The following is a 22291-nucleotide window of genomic DNA, read 5'->3' as shown; positions in this document are numbered from 1 at the left end:
GACTGTGATTCCAGATCGATCCAGCTGTTATTTATTGCTGAAGGTGGCTGTAGCTGATACTTTATATATCATACTATGTGTTTATGCACACAACGATGATCAAGGGGCATTGTATTATAATGGTACTTTGTACTAAGTGCTTTGAAAATACACCTCTATGTAACTTTGTAAGCCTATGTGCTTTGAAAATACGCCTCAAGTGTAACTGAAGGATTGTTTTATGAATGAGTATGCATTTTGTTTTTATCAGGCTGGGTTTATCGAATTGTGTTTTACTATTATGTATGTCTTAACTGTAATCTGCTGTTCTTTTAGGCTTTCTTGACTGGCATCAGGGTTACAGCAGTGGTAATGCTGCATCTGAGTTTGCTAGACCGATGTTTCAGCCATCCTGCTGTGGCTTTCTTCAGTGCGATGCTGTGAGGCTGGTTTGTGTGCTGGTTTTTTTTTTTTGCTGTTGTTCTCACACCAGATTGGTTGGTTATCAGTCCAACCACATTTGAAAGGTGGAAAAAGGTTTTGGTGTCATCAAATTTAAAATCTCGAAGGTGGGAAAAATTGCTGGCCCTCAGTGCCAAATGTTTGGGCACTAAACTTTTCTTGTATGAGTGGTTGTCACACTTTGTTTATGTTGAGACCTTTGTCTCCACTGAGGCTATGAGGGTGTCTTGCTATTTCTACCAGTTCCTTTATCTTTCTGGGCAACTGTCAGTCTTCTTTTTCCAGAATCCTTGTCTTTTCGAATCTGACAGAAAGGCCAGGTTTCATCACATGGAGCATTACAGCTGCTTTGTCTGTGTTGCTGTGTTTGTGGTGTCTCATGTGTTCTTTAGCCTTTCCTTTATGGTGTAGATGGTTTCACCTATGGCCACAACTGCATGGACCCCAATGGCCTGGGGGTGGGGAGTCCTTCCCTCACACCAGTGTTAAGTAATAGCTATTGGGGCATGCTGTATGCTGTTTTGATATTGTTCTTTTGTAGCCACTTCCCTATGCAATTTGTCACCAATGACTTTTCCTACCTTCAGGAGTTTAAATTGACTGACAGGGAACAACGTTTCCTTCCTTTCAAATGTCATAAGAATAGCCATATTAGGGCAGACCTATGGTCCATCTAGCCCAGTATCCTGTTTTCAACAATGGCCAATCCAGGTCACAAGTATTTAGCAGAAATCCAATTAGTAGCAACATTCCATGCTAACAATCCCAGGGCAAGAAGTGGCTTCCCCATGTCTGTCTCAACAGCAGGCTATGGACTTTTCATCCAGAAACTTATCCAAACCTTTTTAAAAACCAGATATGCTAACTGCTGCTACTACACCTTGTGGAAAAGAGTTCCGGAGCTTAACTATTCGCTGAGTGAAAAAGTATTTCCTTCATATCACTGGACCAACAACAACCAATCCGGTTTAAAAACTGCTACATAAAAAAACAAACCAACCTCATAGCATCACCCTGAAGAAAGCCACAGCACAATGGCTGAAATGCCGATCAAGTAAACCTGTATGCTGCGCCACCTAGACAGCTGCTATAACCCTGTTATCTACTCTGAAAAGGCAGAATATACATGATCAAATTAAATTAATCTAAAAATGTGATTTTAGTTATTCTTAGTTACTATACATGACTCTGGATGCTGGCAAGTTTGTTTAAAGGGGAATGTCCAGTACTGCTGCTTTACATAAAGATGCTTCAGTCTTTGAACATGTTGAAGCTCTTTTTAGTCATCTATGGGAAAGCAATATTGCTTATCTGTAACAAGTGTTTTCTGTAGATAGCCAGAGTAATTAGGCACACAAGAGGGTGATGTCATATCATGGTACCAGGACAAACAGTTCTCCCAATGCTCAGAACTAGTGAAAGGTTTTGGAGCATGCAGCATCTCTTAAGTCTCCTCACTTAGTTCCACTCAAGTAATACACCTCATGGGGAGGGAGGACTTGTATGCCTGATTAAGCTACTGTCTACATAGGTAAGAAATTTTACTTCTGTGTCAACAAGCAGAATTGAATCAGATGTAAATTGGTGTCTTCCATGCTCAGGGTTGCTTCAGTTTATGAAATCAATGGGTAAGAGCTGTCTCTGTTATGAAGTGAGATTACCCATCTGAAGATACTGTCCCCTCCAACAGGTATTCTTTATACCTCAGCATCATCATTGTACTTATGAGCCAGCTCTATGAGTGCTTGAGCAGTCACAATACTCAAATAAACTCATTGACTATATCCAGGGAGGGGATTTCCACATGGCTTAGCCCTGATCATTAAGTTGGCTCCTGTGCTTACAACAGATGTTTACAATATGGACTGGGGAACACAGTCATTCACTTATGGAACCTGGTTGAAAGCCAAGAGACTGCTCAACATCAATCATTTGGAACTGAGAAAAATACTTCCTTTGAATGGTTGCTCATCTGCTCCCGGGTCAGTCAGTGTTAATTTTAGATGGACAATCAAGTAGTGGAGGTGTAGAGTCTCTCACACGATGTAAAGAGGTAACACGGATCTCAATGTACTCTATTTACAACCTAGGAACTCAGAATCAACTAAACTACATCCAAAAGAAATTCCCAGGAGACATATGGCCATTTACATTCAGGTTCATGACCTATTTTAAACACAGATGGTGAATTTTCCAGCATGTGAATTTTAAGAATATTTCATGAAGTGTATTTCTCTAGCTTGGCCAGCAGGTGGTGCATGTTTTACATTTAAAGCTATTACAGAGAAATGACTGTTCCCTCTTCAGTTTAACACAGAGAAGTTGTAACCTGCAGTGATATCGCCAGCTACTTTTTAAAAATGTTGTTCTGGGCTCTGACTGGCCCAGGAGCTCATATTCTGTCTGAAAATAATGGATTTTTCTCCAGTCTTAGTTTGGAAGTAGAGAGAGAAAGACCGCTTTACTGAGACCCTGTGAACAGTTATATTCTGTAACCTGTGAGCAGCTATATTTCCTGTACTTCGTAGTGATAAAATGTTTAGATAGTTTTATAATTGATGCTTTTTCAGTTACTTGTTATTTGCCTGCTATTTTCATCTGTTTTAAAAGTTCATTGTTCAATATTTTTTTATGACAATACATTTTTTAGCTTATTAACTCTGCTTGTCTGGAATGACTAAGAATCCTGGTGGTTTGTGGGACCACTGGGAGTGTGGCCCCAGTAACCTAGAAATCACCGGGGATAACTTCAGAGTGGGAGACTTGGCCAGAGGCGTCTGGGACCCAGTCGGTGGGAGGAAGGTGCTAGTATAGAGCACATGCCCAGGTGTAGGCAGACCTGAGATGTGCTGGGGATAGACTCTCTAAGTGACCATAGGGTTAGCCCCAGGTAAGTGGCTAGGTGTTTCGTGACAACAGGGCATGGTTTTATCTGCACCACCGCCTGTGATTCTCACATTGAGGAAGTAAAATATATATTTCTCTTTTATAATGAATACGAAATAAGGAATACACACTGGAAATTAAAAATACTCTTGAAAAGTCTTTGGAGAGCTTTGTTTCACATCCGTTTGGCACAGCAGAAAAAAATAAAACAAAGGGGACTTAAACTGGTCTATGCAGGAAGGACTGCATAAACCTTTCACTAGTTCAGAGCTCTGGGAGACCTGGGGCCATATAATGACATCACCCACTTGTGCACCCAATTCAGTTCTGCTTGTTGATGGGAGAAAATGATATATTGCAAAAATTAAAAGTGCTGCAGCCAACCAAGCAACACCATAAACCCCTCCCCCCCCCCAATCACCTGCACATTCAATATCCACTCACCAGGCTTAGTTCCCGAGTTCTCTTGCCGATTTCTCTCTCCACCTGGTGTAGCTCTAGGCTCAGCTGTTCACTGGATATCATTGCAGGCCACTTAGGGGGTAGCGGTGGCTGGCTTGGCTCCCTCTGCAACAGCAGCCTGTTACTAGCAGCCTAAATGCATAAAGCCAAGCAAAGACAACTAAGCTCACAACACACCATGCAGAAAAGGAGTGGCGGAGGAGAAAATTGGAAAGGAATAAAATTCAGGTATGCATTCTAATTGCTAAGTTCCCCCCCCCCCCCCACCTCTATCCCTTGGGATAAGGATCATAATAATCATAGTTTTAAAAAAAAATTTAAAGAAAGCAAAATAAATTAGAATCTTTGTAAGTTCAACCTGCAAATGTACATGTTCAAATGGGAATATTTTGATTACTGTGTAACAAACAATTTTGAAAAGGGAAATACACTGGCTACATTCACAACTGCTCTTTAATGAGAAAAATCCTTAAAGTACTGAGCTTTGATAAGGATACATATTTCTGCAAGACTGTACACCAACATTTTGAATCATACAGTGCTAGCCAGTGATATTTTTAAATTCTGTTATTGTTTTTGAAACCCCCCTAACTGGGAGCGCATTCTAGGCATCTACCACCCAATGCTTTTTCACAGAAAGGATTGTGGATGCTTGAAACACCTTTCTAGTGTAGGTAGATGGGAAAACAAACGGTGAAAATTTTCAAAAAGACACTGGGACAAACACAGAGGATTCCTACCTAGAGACAGGATAGAGCAAAGGATAACAGAGGGATGTACCCTACAAGGCTCAGCCGAAACAAAGGCATAGAGCAGAAAACATGCATGTTCTGTACAGAGCAGCAGGTACGACTCTAGTCACTTTGCAGAGCAGACTAAATGGATCACGCTATCTGTGGTCTATTACTATGTTACATATTTGATTTAAAAAGGAGATAGAGTTACACAGTTACATGTAACTACAATAGAAAGATGAGAGAAAGTCAGAAGGTCATATTTAACACAGACTTCTATGATCTTTAAATCACTTCCTAACTGATGTGCTGCACTACCTTTCTTGGAATTCTAAACAGCAAATGAATCCAAGATATCTGTTTTATTACAAGCTGTATATATATACACAGGTTTGAACTGGCTGGCTGACATCTCTGGCAAATGTCAGAAAGAACAGTACTATTATGGGCCCATGGAATGAGCTTACAGCCTGAATTTGGGTCGATGATAAAATTCTAGCTATCACACTGTTGTCTATAGTGCTTTCTGCTGAAAGTAGGTTGAGTTGAGGGGATTGAAGAGGCTAGGAGCATTCCCAGAGTAAGGGTTCTTACATGATACTGAGGCTCTGAACTCTCACTCAGCTAGTAACCTGAATCTATATGCCACAGCTTTGCTCTGCCATTCCCACTGAAAAGGAAAAGGACCAATAATGGGATTACCTCTTTCTAAAGCTCTCACTTCTTACTGAGGGCCAGATGAATCAACCAAACGTTAAAAAATCTAAAACGTTAAAGTCCTTAACGAATTTTAAAAAACGAAGAATGCACAAAAAAAAACAAGTCGCACATGTTCGGTGCGGTACTGTAAAGTAGAATGCATCAAACTGGTGTAATCCCCGTCGGTAATCGGCCCCTAAAGCATGCGCAGAGCAGCCAGCGTTATGCTGGCTGCTCTGCACATGCCACAAACGTCAAAACAACCAAAAAAAGAAAACCAAAACACAAACACGTTGCATAGATCAGGAAGGGGCAAAGGCGCTCGTCAGGAGCGTCCTTCACGGACGGCCTTGCCCCCCCCCCCCCCGAGTTCGCCGCTGCTCCCCACTTCTCCCTGCATCAAAACAAAAATCAAAACTTACGGCTGCCCCGGCCCCCCTCCCTTCCTCTCTTTCCCAGCTCTGCATCCCGCCATCCTTCGACCCCGTGCCCCGCCGGCCCCCCCCTGAGGTTGTCGCCGCCGCCGCCGCTCCCCCCCTCCACCGGGCCCCCTCCTTCTTACCGGGCCCGCACAGCGCCTCTCACCTCTGTGTGAAGGCGCTGCACGGGCAGAAAGAACAGCTGATGCCTCTTCGCATCTCTCCTTTCCTCTTTTTTTCGACAGCATTGAAGACGGCTAGCATGCCTGTCTAAGTTAAGTAATTTTCTACTCTGTTAATGTTGAGCTTTTTCAGTTGCTAAGATGACAAGAAAAACAAAGAAGGCGGTTTTTTGCCTATGATGAAGAAGTCCCAGCCCTCTGCCTGTCAATATATGGTAGAGGTGCTTCTTGAGGCGTTTTCCTCCTTTAAGAATAACTAGTTAAATGCTTACCTGTGTTTAAACTGTGTTTCTATATTTATACACAGGTATTTTTACACATGTTCTCGGAGGGCAATTTGGTGGTCTTTGATGCCAATGAATAGAGTAACCATGCCACTGTAACTGTAGTACACGGGGGACGGGCAGGTGGCTGTGGCAGCAAATGCCAGATCTGGGGGAGGAGGAGAGGGAGCAAGATGTAGGATGGGGGGGGGGGGGGGACGGGTAGTTTGGGAAGGCCCACCCAACTTAACTGTGGGCCCATCCAAAATAACAGGTCTGGCTACGCTCCTGCTCTGAGAGTAGTAGGGAGCTTCTTCTTTTGGCTGCTATCAGAGACAGGGTGCTGGGCTTGATGGACCCTTGGTCTGTCCCAGCATGGCGATGCTTATGTCTTATGTTTTACCTGAAAACCTCCTGGATGAGGAGGGTGCAGAAGGTGTCCGGCGGGAGAGAGTTTCAATGGTATCAGAATGCTTTTTTATGAGGTCAGTGACTTCCTCCACCTTCTCTCCAAAAAGGTTATCCCCCACCACCGGCACTTGGTATCCGCCAATCTCTGCTGGACTGCAGGGTCCAAGTCAGACACACAAGCCATGACAGTCTGCGCATCGCTATACTCTGCGCAGAGATCCTGGATGTCACATCAAAGATATCGTTAAAATTCCCCTATCTAAAAACTTAAGACACCTTCTGTTGCTTGGTCAGCTAGCAAAGAGATCTGGCTTGCTCTGGTAGAACAGAGTCTGACAAATCATTCATATTGAGCACCAAGCTCCACAAGTAAAGGCTCATGTACAGCTGGTATGATTGTATGCGGGAGATGAGTATAGAGGCCTGATACATTTTCCGACCAAAAGAGTCCAGAACTCCTGGCTCTTTTGAGCGCGGATTCCACCACCAGGGAATGAGGCAGCACCAGGGAAACTCTGGATCTGAAACATGGTGTCTATCTTCTTGGGGAGGACAGGGACCAACAGAGGGGACTCTCAGTTCTTCACCTGAACGTCTTACAAGATCTTGTGAAGCGGAACCATCACAGCCACTCTAGGAGGAGACTTGAACATCTCAGCCCTGGGCTCGTCCTCTATCTCCAATCGAATGGCAGCTGCTATTTCTCTAACAAAAGGGAGGACGGAAAGGCGCTTATGTGGAGACCCTCTTTTCTTCTGGAGAGGAGGGATCAGATGTGATACCATAGGATGCCTCTTCTGAGAAGTGACTAAGGTCCTCATCAGACATCCATGAGCGCTCCTCTTCGGTGTCAGCAACAAAACTCCTCATGGGGGGGCTGAGACCGAGCTTGCCTCGAGACAGAGGAACCATGTCCATGTGTGGAAGGATGTCAAAGTGTTGGCTCCACCCTTAACTATGGCAAAGCTTCCTCCATCAACGTTGAGGGGGTGCCAGCAAGGGTGGCTGTCAACACTGGAACCATAAGCAGAATTGGCATTAGAGACCTCACTATAGGCTAAGGGCCTTACAGGAAAGCAAAAAGAGGCATGGCTGGTGCAAGCATCCTAGATGCCAGATGCACTCTGTTGGATAAGACCCGCCAGGTGCTCATGGAGCATGGCCCAGATGTGCTCATTGAGAGCCGACAACGGGAAAGGCTGGGTCATCGGTTTATTTATTTATTACATTTGTACCCCGCGCTTTCCCACACATAGCAGGTTCAATGCGGCTTACATAGTAAATAGAATTACAAGTTTTGAATGAGAATATTACAAATTGTAGTAAGGATATGTAAATTGAACATGGAGAGGTAAACAAAGATGTGCATAGGGAGAGGTTCAAAGATAGACTGCTGAAATGTCGAGGGTCAGAGTGGGCGCCTGGTCCTGGCTGCATGGAGACCCCCGTGTTGGCACCTCTTGGCCGGTGTCAAGGCAGGTGGAGACCTGCTCGATGCATGCCCACTCCCAGTGTCAGACACAGGTCTTGTAGCCACAGGGACCGATTTGGAGCGGGCTCCAAAAATTCTCTCTTTGATCCTCTCTTGGCAGCCGGGTTCTTTTCAGAATACGCAGGCAAAGAATACAGCTGGCAGGGGAATGTTCTGACCCCAGACACCAAGAATGGGTGTATTTGCAAGAGATGGTCCGACTGCACCGAGCACAGCACTGGAAGCCACTGGGATCCTTCGATGACATGAAGGAAAACCAGCTGTGGCCAAATCAAACAACTCGATGGTGACTGTAAACAGGGACAAAGCACCAGAAAAATAGAGGGAAAAACTCCTGACCGAAGCTCAGGCCTAAGAGGGCCTAAAGAGTGTGAAAAAATGAAGGAAACCTATAAGTGGGGAACCTAACTAAAAACTGTAAAGGGAGAAGCAAGACACCCCGAAGGCAAATATAAAAAGAAGTAGGATAAAAATCCCACAGTGAAGGCATAAAAATCGCTCAAACTGTTTGCTCATGAACAGCCACAGACAGACGCTATGAAGGGCCACGGACAGTGCATTCTCTCCTCACTGCAGTTGAGAAGAGACTGCTGGTCCAACACTCTCATGGCAGACGGGAAGGCACTCATGCAAGCATAGTGGAAACTTTAGTGGGTGGCTCTTAAAAATTATATATGCTATTGTAGCATTCTGCACCACGCGACATTAATGACATCCTTGGAGATGCCAATGTCCAAGCTAAGAATCCAGGATGAAAAACCTATCAAAACAAAACAAAACAATTGTTTTGTTCGAGCTTCCACAATACAATCAAAATCAAACCAAGAACATCCTTCCTTGGTTAGTAACCCAAGACAAGACTTTAAAACAAGGGTAAAGCTAATTCCAAAAAAACTTCAAAATGGAAACCATGTGCTTGTTGTATTTATATTCAACTGCCATGACTTCCCTGAGTGGATTCTAGACTGGCCTGGCTTGGCAGGACTCAAGGAAATTAACAGGTAAATTTATGTTTCAACTGTTTTTATTGATGATACAAGAACTGTAACAAAACCTTAATATACAACCATTGATAAAGAAAATTGATATAACCTTGTGATCAAACATGTCTGTAACTTGTGTCACCAATTTGTATTTTGTAACTTTTTTCTCTCCCCCCTCAGGCCCACAAACTACGATCATTGCTGTAATTGTCACTTTTGGAACTCATAGACAAACAGGGCTATCCGAACCATCAGGGCCTGTAAATCAACAAGGGAGGCCCATGCTCAACCTGAGTATGGCAGTCCTTGCCCTCACATGACTTTCCTATAATCTGAAGCGATAAGCCTGCATTCAGATTGAAAGGGTGTACAACTCTCCAAAGACTAACCTGACAATATCTCATTTGTCATCTGCAAACTATTCAGAACACTGATATCAGAATACTCTCCCACGCCACTAGATTTGATCAAATCACCCCCCTATTCAAACACCATGGCTTACAATTGATTTTTGAATCCAATTCTACTCAGGTACCCCCACTTTCCTCTCTACTTTACTCATTCCTCATGCACCTCATAGGGTTCTTCAATCACTTAATGATAACCGCCTTCAGAGTCCCCCATTTAAACAGGTACATTACAAATCAACAAGAAACTGAGGCTTTTTTTTGCCTCAACCTGCCTCTCTGGAATTCCCTTCCTTCCAATATCAGACTTGAAGCTTCTTAATCAAAATTCAGATCATTCTTGAAGGGATCCACTAGTTTCTGCAATTTTTTACTGAACCTTTATTTTTACTGATTTTGTCTTTACTTCTCGTACTTTTTCCTTTTCTTTTGGAAATGATGTTCCTTTTCTCCTAAAACTTATTGTATTTGTACACACCACCTTGTTATCTCTTGAGGAAAGGTGGTATATTCAATATTAACAAATCATAAAACCCTACAAGGTCCAAGAGAAGGGGGAGGTCAGAGTCACCTGGACTAAAGCTCAGATTTCAAAAAAAGACCATTTGAAGTGGTGTTCTCTTATGCTTTCCCTTCCTGAGGAAAATCTCCTGTGAGCAAGCAAGCAAGCATGGAACTTTTCTGTCCAAGACCCTTGAAACAAAGCAGAACCGGACTCTGCCTTGAGAGATGTGTAAGTAATGTCTCCATCCAAACTGTGGAGGAAGAATTTGAATGAAGCTATGGAACCCTCAAGGAGAAACACTGCAAAGTTGTAAAGCTGAACCCACAGAAACTCCAAACTCTAACCTATATCAACCACCAAAGAATGCCAAAAAATCATCTCGCACATTCCTTAACCTTCACTTCCCTAATTGCAAAGGTCTAAAATACAAACTAATTCATGCGTCAACCTTTTCCTATCTGAGCACACAATTTTGGAATGAACTGCCATGCAACTAAAAACGGCCTATGAACTGATTACCTTCCGCAAACTATTGAAGATCCACCTCTTCGAAAGAACATACCACACAGATTAATACATGTGAACCCTCCTTATGAAACTAGAACTGTCCTACTCTAAGACTTGCTAAGACATTATCTTGTTTTATTATTACCACCTTTACCATAAGATCCTTTTGCTATACTAAATGTATTTTCTCAGACAGATTTCCACAACTCATGTTGAATTGTAAGCCACATTGAGCCTGCAAAAAGGTGGGATAATGTGGGATACAAATGCAATAAATAAAATATAAAATAAAATATATGGACCTCCTTGGTAGTAAACAAAATTTGTAACAACAACAAAGAGAAACATCCCTATGAAGGTCAAACCTCCTAACAGCCAAGATTCTAAGATAGAGTACAGAGAGTCTTCCAAGAAAGAGGTCACTGAACAAAATATGAAGGGGAATCCCTGCTTGTATTCTCTTTGGTTGAATAGCGAAGATACATACCTGTAGCAGGTGCTCTCCAAGGACAGCAGGCTGATTGTTCTCACACTTAGGTCGACGTCCACGGCGGACCCAGGAAAGGCAATTTTTCAAAGCAAAAATCAACAAAGTTTTGCCAGAGCCTACTGGCGCGCGGGGCGCGGCCATCTTCCTGCCTGTCGCGTGAGTGCTCCCGCTTAGTTATATCCAAAAGCAAGAAACAACAGGAACAACAACTCCAAAGGGGAGGTGGGCGGGTTTGTGAGAACAATCAGCCTGCTGTCCTTGGAGAACACCTGCTACAGGTATGAATCTTCGCTTTCTCCAAGGACAAGCAGGCTGCTTGTTCTCACACTTGGGGTATCCCTAGCACCCAGGCTCACTCAAAACAACAAACAAAGGTCAATTGGGCCTCACAACAGCGAAGACATAACAAGGATTGACCTAAAAACCAGAACATCTGAGAGTGCAGCCTGGAACAGAATAAAAATGGGCATAGGGGGGTGGAGTTGGATTCTAAATCCCAAACAGATTCTGCAGCACCGACTGCCCAAACCGACTGTCACGTCGGGTATCCTGCTGAAGGCAGTAGTGAGATGTGAATGTGTGAATTGATGACCACGTCGCAACCTTGCAAATCTCTTCTATAGTGGCTGACTTCAAGTGAGCCACCGATGCCGCCATGGCTCTAACACTATGAGCTGTGATATGACCCTCCAGAGTCAGGCCAGTTTGCGCATAAGTGAAGGAAATGCAATCTGCTAGCCAATTGGAAATGGTGCATTTCCTGACTGCGCCTCCCCTTCTGTTGGGATCAAAAGAAACAAACATTTGGGCAGACTGTCTGAGAGAGCTTTTCCGCTCCACGTAAAAGTCCAATGCTCTCTTGCAGTCCAAGGTGTGCATCTGACGTTCAGCAGGGCGAGTATAAGGACAGGGAAAAATGTTGGCAAGACAATTGACTGGTTCAGATGGAACTCCGACACCACCTTCGGCAAGAACTTAGGGTGCGTGCGGAGGACTACTCTGTTGTGATGAAACTTGAGATAAGGAGCATGCACTACCAAGGCTTGAAGCTCACTGACTCTACGAGCTGAAGTAACAGCCACCAAGAAAATGACCTTCGAGGTCAAGTATTTCAGATGGCAGGAATTCAGTGGCTCAAAAGGAGGCTTCATCAGCTGGGTGAGAACAACGTTGAGATCCCATGACACTGGTGAAGGTTTGACAGGGGGCTTTGACAAAAGCAAACCTCTCATGAAGCGAACAACTAAAGGCTGTCCAGAGATAGGCTTACCTTCTACACAACAATGAAAAGCACTAATTGCACTAAGATGAACCCTTACGCAGTTGGTCTTGAGACCAGACTCTGACAAGTGAGATATTCAAGCAGGGTCTGTGTAGGACAAGAGCGAGGATCTAGGGCCTTGCTATCACACCAGACGGCAAACTTCCTACATTTGAAAAAATAACACCGCTTCGTGGAATCTTCTTGGAAGAAAGCAAAACCTGGGTGACACCCTCAGAAAGACCCAAGGAAGTGAATTCTACGCTCTCAACATCCAGGCCATGAGAGCCAGAGACTGGAGGTTGGGATGTAGAAGCGCCCTCTCATTCTGAGTAATGAGTGCTGGAAAACACTCCAACCTCCACGGTTCTTTGCAGGACAACTCCAGAAGAAGAGGGAACCAGATCTGACGCGGCCAGAAAGGTGCAATCAGAATCATGGTTCCGTGGTCTTGCTTGAGTTTCAGCAAAGTCTTCCCCACCAGAGGTATGGGAGGATATGCATACAGAAGGCTCGTCCCCCAATGAAGGAGAAAGGCATCCGACACTAGTCTGTCGTGGGCCCGAAGTCTGGAACAGAACTGAGGGACTTTGTGATTGAGCTGAGTGGCAAAAAGATCCACCGAGAGGGTGCCCTACTCTCAGAAGATCTTGCGTACAACGCCCATGTTGAGCGACAACTCGTGAGGTTGCATTATCCTGCTCAACCTGTCAGCCAGACTGTTTACGCCTGCCAGATACGTGGCTTGGAGAAACATGCCGTGACGACGAGCCCAAAGCCACATCTGGACGGCTTCCCGACACAGGGGGCGAGATCCAGTGCCCCCCTGCTTGATGATGCAGTACATCGCAACCTGGTTGTCTGTTTGAATTACGATGATTTGATTGGACAACGTGATTGGACAACCGATCCCTGAAAGCCTTTAGAGTGTTCCAGACCGCTCGCAACTCCAGGAGATTGATCTGAAGACCTTTTTCCTGGAGGGACCAAACTCCCTGAGTGTGAAGCCCATTGACATGAGCTCCCCACCCCAGGAGAGATGCATCCATTGTCTGCACTTTTTGTGGCTGAGGAATTTGAAAGGGACGTCCCAAGACCAAATTGGGTCGAATTGTCCACCACTGAAGGGAATTGTGCAAATCGGTGAGCAAATCGGTGGACGGATGGATTGGATCCTCTAGATCCCCCACAGCTTGATACCACTGGGAAGCTAGGGTCCATTGAGCTGATCTCATGTGAAGACGCGCCATGGGAGTCACATGAACTGTGGAGGCCATATGGCCTAGAAGTCTCAACATCTGCAGAGATGTGATCCGCTGAGACGCTCTGGCCATGGAAACTAGAGACAGAAGATTGTCTGCTCTCGCCTCGGGAAGATAGGCGCGAGCTGTCTGTGAGTCCAGCAGAGCTCGTATAAATTCCAGTTGCTGAACAGGGAAAAGATGGGACTTGGGGTAATTTATAACAAACCCGAGTAGCTCCAGCAGTTGAATAGTCATCTGCATGGACTGTAGAGCCCCTGCCTCTGAGGTGTTCTTCACCAGCCAATCATCGAGATAAGGGAACACATGTACTCCCAGTCTGCGTAGCGACGCTGCAACTACTGCCAGGCATTTTGTGAAGACCCTGCGCGCAGACGCCAGACCAAAGGGCAGCACACAATACTGGAAGTGCTGCGCTCCCAGATGGAATCGAAGATACTTCCTGAGAGCTGGAAGTATCGGGATGTGTGTATAAGCATCCTTTAAGTCCAGAGAGCATAGCCAATCGTTTTCCTAAATCATGGGAAGAAGGGTGCCCAGGGAAGCCATCCTGAACTTTTCTCGGACTAGGATTTTGTTCAGGGCCCTTAGGTCTAGGATGGAATGCATCCCCCCTCTTTTCTTTTGCAGAAGGAAGTACCTGGAATAGAATCCCAGCCCTTCTTGCCCTGGTGGAACGGGCTCAACCGCATTGGCCTTGAGAAGGGCGGAGAGTTCCTCTGCAAGTACGTGCCTGTGCTGGAAGCTGAAAGACGGAGCTCCCGGTGGGCAATTTGGAGGCCTGGATATCAAATTGAGGGAGTATCCTAACCGGACTATTTGAAGAACCCACCGATCGGAGGTTATGAGAGGTCACCTTGGGTGAAAAAATTTTAACCTCCCTCCGACCGGTAAGTCGTCCGGCACGGACACTTGAACAGCGGCTATGCTCAGCTGGACATAGTCAAAAGCCCGTCCCTTGCTTTTGCTGGGGAGCCACAGGGGCCTGCCTTGGCGTACGCTGTTGACAAGAATGAGCACACTGGGGATGAGCCTGAGAAGACTGTCGAGAAGGAGGATTGTACCTACGCTTGTTATAGGCGTAGGGAGCATTCTTCCTTCCCCAGAAAAATCGTCTACTAGATGAGGTAGAAGCAGAAGGCGCCTGGCAGGAGAAATTGTCCATAGCGGTTTCCCGCTGCGTGATCTGATCAACCACTTACTTGACCTTCTCACCAAAAATGTTATCCCCCCGGCAACGGACATCCGCAATCCGCTGCTGGACTCAATTGTCCAGGTCAGAGGCACGGAGCCATGAGTGTCTGTGCATCACTATACCTTGGGCAGCGATTCTGGATGCAACATCAAAAGTATCGTAAGCACCCCTGGACAAGAATTTACGACACGCCTTCTGCTGCCTGACCACCTCCTGAAAAGGCATGGCCTGCTCCGGAGGGAGCTTATCAACCAAGTCCGCCAGTTGCTTCACTATGTTCCTCAAGTGAATGCTTGTGTAGAGCTGGTAGGATTGAATTTTGGCCACGAGCATAGAGGCCTGATACGCCTTCCTCCCAAAAGAGTCCAGGTTTCTAGATTCCCTTCCCAGGGGCAAAGTCTCTAGAACTCCTGGCTCTATTGAGAGCGGAATCCACAACCACAGAGTAGTGAGGTAACTGCAACTTCATCAACTCAGGTTTTCCGTGAATCTGATATTGGGACTCAGCTTTTTTGGGAATGGTGGGATTACATAATGGTTTCATCGAGTTCTGCATAAGTGTCTCCTTGAGCACATTATGCAAAGGAACCGTGGATGACTCCTTATCTGGCGAAGGATAGTACAGGACCTCGAGCATCTCAGTCCTGGGCTCATCCTCAGATACCACTGGGAAGGGAATGGCCACAGACATTTCCCGGACAAATGAAGAGAAAGAAAGACTCTCCGGGCGAGAAAGCTTTCTTTCTGTGAAGGAGTAGGATCAGAAGGAAGACCACAAGACTCCTCAGAAGAGAAATACCTGGGATCCTCCCCTTCATCCCACGAGGCATCCTCACTGGTGTCGGACAGGAGTTCCTTAACTGCAGTCCTAAACCGGGCCCGTCTCGATGCCAAGGAACCAAGTTCTCGATGGTGATGTCGAGAGGTCGACTCCCGTGCCGTCGGCGATGAAGCTCCCTCCATCGATGTCGACGGGGAATCGACCTGGGTGGCAGCGAACGCTGATGGCGGCACTGGCATCGGGGACCTCACCACAAATATAGAGCCAGCTGCCACTTCCACCAACGGTACGGAGGGCGCAAGAACCCCCAGCACCGGAGCAGACTGACGCAGCAACCCCTCCAGAAGACCTGGAAGAAGGGCTCTGATGCGCTCGTCTAGAGTCGCCGTCGAGCACGGCTGTGGGGTCGGTACAGGAATCGGCGTCAGAATCTGTGGAGGTCGAGGAGACGGTACTGAGCTGCCCGAAGACTGACACCTCTTGAATGGAGGATGAGCGTTCCTCCCGACGTTGGCGCTTCATGGGTGCTGAATCCTTCGACGCCCCGGAGCTCTCGGTACCCTGCTTGGAAGGAGACCGATGACGATGCTTCTTCGCCTTCGCTCGATGCACGTCATGCAGACTCCTCGGTACCGACAAAGAGGACGTGGAATCCACACGCTCCTCGGGGTCGGGTCTGCATCTGGTCGGTCCCGTGGGGCCTGTACAGCAGGAGGCTTTGAGACAGATGGAGACCCACTCGACGCCTCACTGCTCCCAGCTTGTGGTGGTCTCTGGACAGCCATTACCTGCGCGTTCCTGAAGTCGATGCCATCCCCGGTGCCGATGTTGACGCCGAGGAACCGGTAGAAGCTCCAAAACATCGGTCTCGAAGAGCTTTTCTCAACGTTTGTGTCCACTTTTTCAGGCTAAGACACAACTTACATGCGTCTGGGCGATGGTCTGGCCCAAGGCACTGAAGACACCATGTGTGGGGATCGGTACCCGAGATCAACCGGCTGCACCGAGTACACTTCTTGAAGCCGCTGGGAGTCCTCGATGACATGGATGGAAAAATAGTGGCAGCGAAATCAAAATCCACGATTGTGGCTCAAGGAAGCACACAAAAAGGAGAAAACGCTTATGCGCGGCCTAAGAGGGCCGCAACGGAAGCAAATGGAAACTTAACCAGGCCAAAAACTAAGAGGTAAAAGAAACTTTTTTTTTTTTTTAAATAAAGGGAACAGGGTAAAAGAAAAAAACGAAGAAAAAAATGAAGTAAAACTTCAAAAAACAGCAAAGGCTCGTTCCAAGGGCTGAAGAGAGAGACCACAAACGCAGCTGCTCTCTACCGTGGAAAAATGGGAACTAAACGGGAGCACTCACGCAACGGGCGGGAAGATGGCGCACCAGAAGGCTCTGGCAAAACTTTGCTGATTTTTGCTTTGAAAAATTGCCGTTCCTGGGGCTGCCGTGGACGTCGACCAAAGTGTGAGAACAAGCAGCCTGCTTATCCTCGGAGAAAACTTGCAACTCTTAGTAAGAGGTAAGGGTAATGGGATTTGATATACCGCCTTTCTGTGGTACAATCGAAGTGGTTTACAATATGAAGGTACTTTTTTGTCCCTAGTATCCTGTTTCCAACAGTAGCCAATCGAGGTTACAAATACCTGAAAAGATCCCAAAAGTGTAACAGATTTTATGCTGCTTATCGTAGAAATAAGCAGTGCATTTTCCCATTTCTATCTTAATAATGGCTTATGGACTTTTAGGAAATTATCCAAACCTTTTTTTAAACCCTGATAATTGCTTATACCACATTCTCTGGCAATGAATTCCAGAGTTTAATTACATATTGAGTGAAGAAATATTTTCGCCAATTTGTTTTAAATTTATTACAAAATAGCTTTATTGCATGCCCCCTAGTCCTTGTATTTTTGGAAACAGTAAACAAGCGATTCACTTCTACCTGTTCCACTCCAATCAGCATTTTATAGAACTTTATCATACCTCCCCTCAGCAACCTCTTCTACATTCAGAATCATTAGGTATTTTCCAGTTCCTGGAGGGATCACAATCTAAGTTTATAACTGAGGCAATAGTGAGTAAAGGGACTTGCCTGAGATCACAAGGCACATCAGGGGAATTTGAACCCTGGAGGAGCTCTAAACAAATGAAATCCTGCCCTGGCCAAGATCTCTTGGTGGGGAAGGAAAGGAGCAAACATATCTAAGAAGAAAGCTTCAGTTCAAGGAGAAACAGTACCCCCCTCCCTACCAGACATCTACAATTCACAGAAATCATTGTGCATTTGCTTCACTGGGCTCTCTTTTTCATATTTTCCTTTTTCCCTTTCCTAATAACTTCCTAAATAACTTTATGAAGAAGAATGGCTTCCCAGTGAAATGATTCTCTTTCAGAGAAGTAAAGACAACAAGGCACTTCAGATAAAGAGTTGGGGAGAAGGAAAGAGGGCAGAACAGGAAGCAACATCTGGATCTCTTGCTTCAGTCCTACTCTTTCTCCTTGTTCAACTAAAGGGCCATCACAGGCAGAAGCCCTGGAAGATCACTTATCAGTCCCTGGTCCACCAAAGGCACCCAAACCCCAGGAGCACACTTACCTGTCCCTGTTCCATTAGAATTAGTCAAAGCTGAATCTGAAACCTGGCAGTCTGCTCATTCAGAAGCTAGAGCCCTGGGGGCACACTAAACAGTACCCACCCTACCAGAGATAGCCAAACCAGCAGCCAGAGCCAAACTCTGAGTCTGCTCAACCTAAGGCTGGAGCCCTGACAGAATGCATACTAGTACCTGCTTTACAAGGGGCAGGTGACAGATGAATCCTGGAAGTATGCTCAGCTGAAGGCTGGAGCCCTTGAAGCACATTTACCAATCCCTGCTTTCTGGAAAGCAGTTTGACTTGAGGCCAGAGCCATGGGATGACTCTTACTGTTACCTGCTCTACTAACTGAATTGGCCTGAAGATCATTGCCCTCGGAGCTTGCTCAACGTAGGGGAATCAGCCATCAGGTTGTTGCTTTGGGAGCTGGGAATTCTGCTCTACCAGAGGAATCAGTCTGCAGAGTGCCACCCTGGGAGCTTGACTGGGATCTGCTCTACCAGAGAAGGTAGCCAGAAACCACTGCCCTACAGCCTAACAATTCTGCTGCACCAAGTCCACATGTGTGAACCATTGCTAAACAAAGAAAAACGCTGAAGAGTGGAAAGCAGCACCTAACCCTATAAGAGGAATGAAGTCAGCTCTAAGCATTTTTCTATACGCAGGTGGTGGTGGTGGGGGGGGGGGGGGCATTAACCACTTCTCTGGACTGCTCTTGCATGGATAAGAAATTCAATGTTTAGCACAAAGAGCTGTAGGACAGATCTTGGTGTTTGCCCATGTATTCTGAATGGCAGAAGAATTATTACAGTACGCATCAACTATTCTACAACATGAATGAGAAACGTGTATTCTAGCTCATAGGCAACCTTTTTCCTCACAAATATGACCCTGCTCCTATAAGAGTTATGTCTCAAAAACTGCACCCGAGTTGCCAGAAATGCATGCCAGCTTTCTCTTTTCTCTTGTGCTGACAAAACAGTACAAAAAAAAACAGGAAGCTTAACACACAACACTGCATTTGAGTATGAAAGACAGCCAGTTGAGCCACATAAAGATGGCACTTATCATGAGTTATCTTTCTTGAAGGTTAAGCTAAATGTGGATTTTGAAGCTATTATTGAGCAGTTTACAAACAGCTGTCAACCAGCAGTATCTGTGAAAAAAGGAATACCAGCAAGAAGTAACCCATCTTGGTCACTTCACCATTAGACAGATACAAAACCAATGAGGAGCTTTTTCCTTAATTAGTTTATTCCAGAAGCTCCAAAAGGCAACATTTGTATCCTATTTACTACACAGTCCTTTCAAAGTGGAGACCAAACTCAGTGCTCTACTATATAAAGGAACTATCTACTCAAAGCACTTCCCACTGTTTGCTCCTCAGCCCCTTTTCCATAAAACCTAGTCAAGACGATGGCTGCGCACCTCAATTCCTCGCATCTGTGTTTGCTGATTGATCTGATGGTTGAGCTGCTGTAGTTCCATCCTTAGCTGATCTCTCTCTGATGTGGGTATGGGTTTCCCATGGCCCGCCACATCTGCCATTGGTATTCGTTCTCTGATTAGGTTGAGGAAAAAATTGTAAACATATATTCTACTAAAAATAAAAAGAAATTCTACACTTGCAATATTTATTTGAATGTCTACAATAAAGATATTCCTGATGGAAAACCAAAGTTCTTTGATCCAAGTCACACAGAAATCAAGTACCACACAAATCTGTTAGGTTTCCTCTTTCCACCTCACCTATACCTGGCCACTCCAAATCACAATATAAAACACCTAAAAATATAGTAGTTACATAGATTCCAAGTAACAAAAGATGGAGGATAATTCAGTTTCAATTTGTACTTATGCATTCTGTTGCCCTGGTATCATGCACACAAACAATGGAAAAATGAAGATACATGCCTGTAGCAGATTTTCTCTGAGGACAGCAGGCTGATTGTTCTCACTGATGGGTGACGTCCACAGCAGCCCTGAGACCGGAATCTAGCTAGCAACAAAAGTTTGCTACAGCCTTCGATCTCGCACGGGTGTGCGCACCGCGCATGCACGGCCATCAGGTTTCCGCCCATCGCGCGAGAGTCCCATCAGTTTGATAACAAGCAAAGAAAAGGAAAGACAACTCCAAACGGGAGGTGGGCGGGTACATCAGAACAATCAGCCTGCTGTCCTCGGAGAATACCTGCTACAGGTATGTATCTTCATTTTCTCCAAGGACAAACAGGCTGCTTGTTCTCACTGATGGGGTATCCCTAGCCCCCAGGCTCACTCAAAACAACAAAGGTCAATTGGGCCTCGCAACGGCGAGGACATAACAAGGATTGACCTACGAAGAACACAACTAACTGAGAGTGCAGCCTGGAACAGAACAAAAATGGGCCTAGGGGGGTGGAGTTGGATTCTAATCCCCAAACAAATTCTGCAGCACCGACTGCCCAAACCGACTGTCGCGTTGGGTATCCTGCTGGAGGCAGTAGTGAGATGTGAATGTGTGGACTGAAGACCACATCGCAGCCTTGCAAATCTCTTCTATAGTGGCTGACTTCAAGTGGGCCACTGACGCTGCCATGGCTCTAACACTATGAGCCGTGACATGACCCTCCAGAGTCAGCCCAGCTTGTGCGTAAGTGAAGGATATGCAATCTGCTAGCCAATGTGAAATGGTGCATTTCCCGACAGCCACTCCTCTTCTGTTGGGGGTCAAAAGAAACAAACATTTGGGTGGACTGTCTGAAGGGGCTTGTCCGCTCCACATAGAAGGCCAATGCTCTCTTGCAGTCCAATGTATGCAACTGACGTTCGGCAGGGCGGGTATGAGGACAGGGAAAGAATGTAGGCAAGACAATTGACTGGTTCAGATGGAACTCCGACACTACCTTTGGCAAGAACTTAGGGTGCATATGGAGGATTACTCTGTTATGATGAAATTTCGTATAAGGAGCATGGGCTACCAAGGCTTGAAGCTGACTCTACGAGCTGAAGTAACAGCCACCAAGAAAATGACCTTCCAGGTCAAATACTTCAGATGGCAGGAATTCAGTGGCTCAAAAGGAGGCTTCATCAGCTGGGTGAGAACGACACTGAGATCCTATGACACTGGCGGAGGTTTGACAGGGGGCTTTGACAAAAGCAAACCTCTCATGAAGCGAACAACTAAAGGCTGTCCAGAGATAGTCTTAACCTCTACACATTGATGATAAGCACTAATTGCACTAAGGTGAACTCTTACAGAGTTGGTCTTTAGACCAGACTCTGACAAATGTAGAAGGTATTCAAGCAGGGTCTGTGTAGGACAAGAGTGAGGATCTAGGGTCTTGCTGCCACACCAGACGGCAAACCTCCATTTGAAAGAATAACTCTTCTTAATGGAATCTTTCCTGGAAGCAAGCAAGACTCGGGAGATACCCTCAGAAAGACCCAAGGAGGCAAATTCTACGCCCTCAACATCCAGGCCGTGAGAGCCAGAGACGGAAGGTTGGGATGCAGAAGCGCCCCCTCGTTCTGAGTAATGAGGGTTGGAAAACATTCCATTCTCCACAGTTCTTCGGAGGACAACTCCAGAAGAAGTGGGAACCAGATCTGACGCGGCCAGAAAGGAGCTATCAGAATCATGGTTCTGCAGTCTTGTTTGAGTTTCAGCAAAGTCTTCCCCACCAGAGGTATGGGAGGATATGCATACAGAAGGCCTCTCCCCCAGTGAAGGAGAAAAGCATCCAACGCTAGCCTGCCGTGGGCCTGAAGTCTGGAACAGAACTGAGGGACCTTGTGAATGGTCGGAGTGGCAAAAAGATCCACCGAGGGGGTGCCCCACGCTCGGAAGATCTTGCGTACTACGTCCGAGTTGAGTGACCACTCGTGAGGTTGCATTATCCTGCTCAACCTGTCGGCCAGACTGTTGTTTACGCCTGCCATATACGTGGCTTGGAGAAGCATGCAGTGAGCACGAGCCCATAACCACATCTGGACGGCTTCCCGACACAGGGGGCGAGATCCGGTGCCCCCTGCTTGTTGACGTAATACATGGCAACCTGATTGTCTGTCTGAATTTGAATAATTTGATTGGGCAGTCGATCTCTGAAAGCCCTTAGAGCGTCCCAGATCACTCGCAACTCCAGGAGATTGATCTGAAGACCTGATTCCTGGAGGGACCAAGCTCCTTGAGTGTGAAGCCCGTCTACATGGGCTCCCCACCCCAGGAGAGATGCATCCATAGTCAGCACTTTTTGTGGCTGAGGAATTTGGAAGGGACATCCCAAAGTCAAATTGGACCGAATTGTCCACCACTGAAGGGAACTGCGAAA

General features: G+C 46.0%; 1 protein-coding gene across 4 annotated transcripts in view; it reads right to left on the bottom strand.

Moving 5' to 3' along the window:
• The window catches only part of RC3H1 (ring finger and CCCH-type domains 1), a 343910-nt gene that overhangs the window by 29800 nt on the left and 291819 nt on the right, over positions 1–22291 (bottom strand). For 3 of the 4 annotated variants that reach the window (XM_030205363.1, XM_030205364.1, XM_030205366.1), the window contains exons 17-18: positions 19410–19542; positions 3772–3921 (exon numbers count right to left, since the gene is read on the bottom strand). In XM_030205363.1, the coding sequence (XP_030061223.1) occupies positions 3772–3921; positions 19410–19542 (283 nt within the window). The remainder of the gene's footprint in view (positions 1–3771; positions 3922–19409; positions 19543–22291) is intronic. The other variant, XM_030205367.1, reaches the window with a different exon arrangement.

This window comes from Microcaecilia unicolor, chromosome 6 (genome assembly GCF_901765095.1).
Source record: "Microcaecilia unicolor chromosome 6, aMicUni1.1, whole genome shotgun sequence".
Taxonomy (NCBI): domain Eukaryota; kingdom Metazoa; phylum Chordata; class Amphibia; order Gymnophiona; family Siphonopidae; genus Microcaecilia; species Microcaecilia unicolor.
The sequence above is the reverse complement of the archived record's forward strand: the minus strand, read 5'-3'. Positions and strand labels throughout refer to the sequence as shown.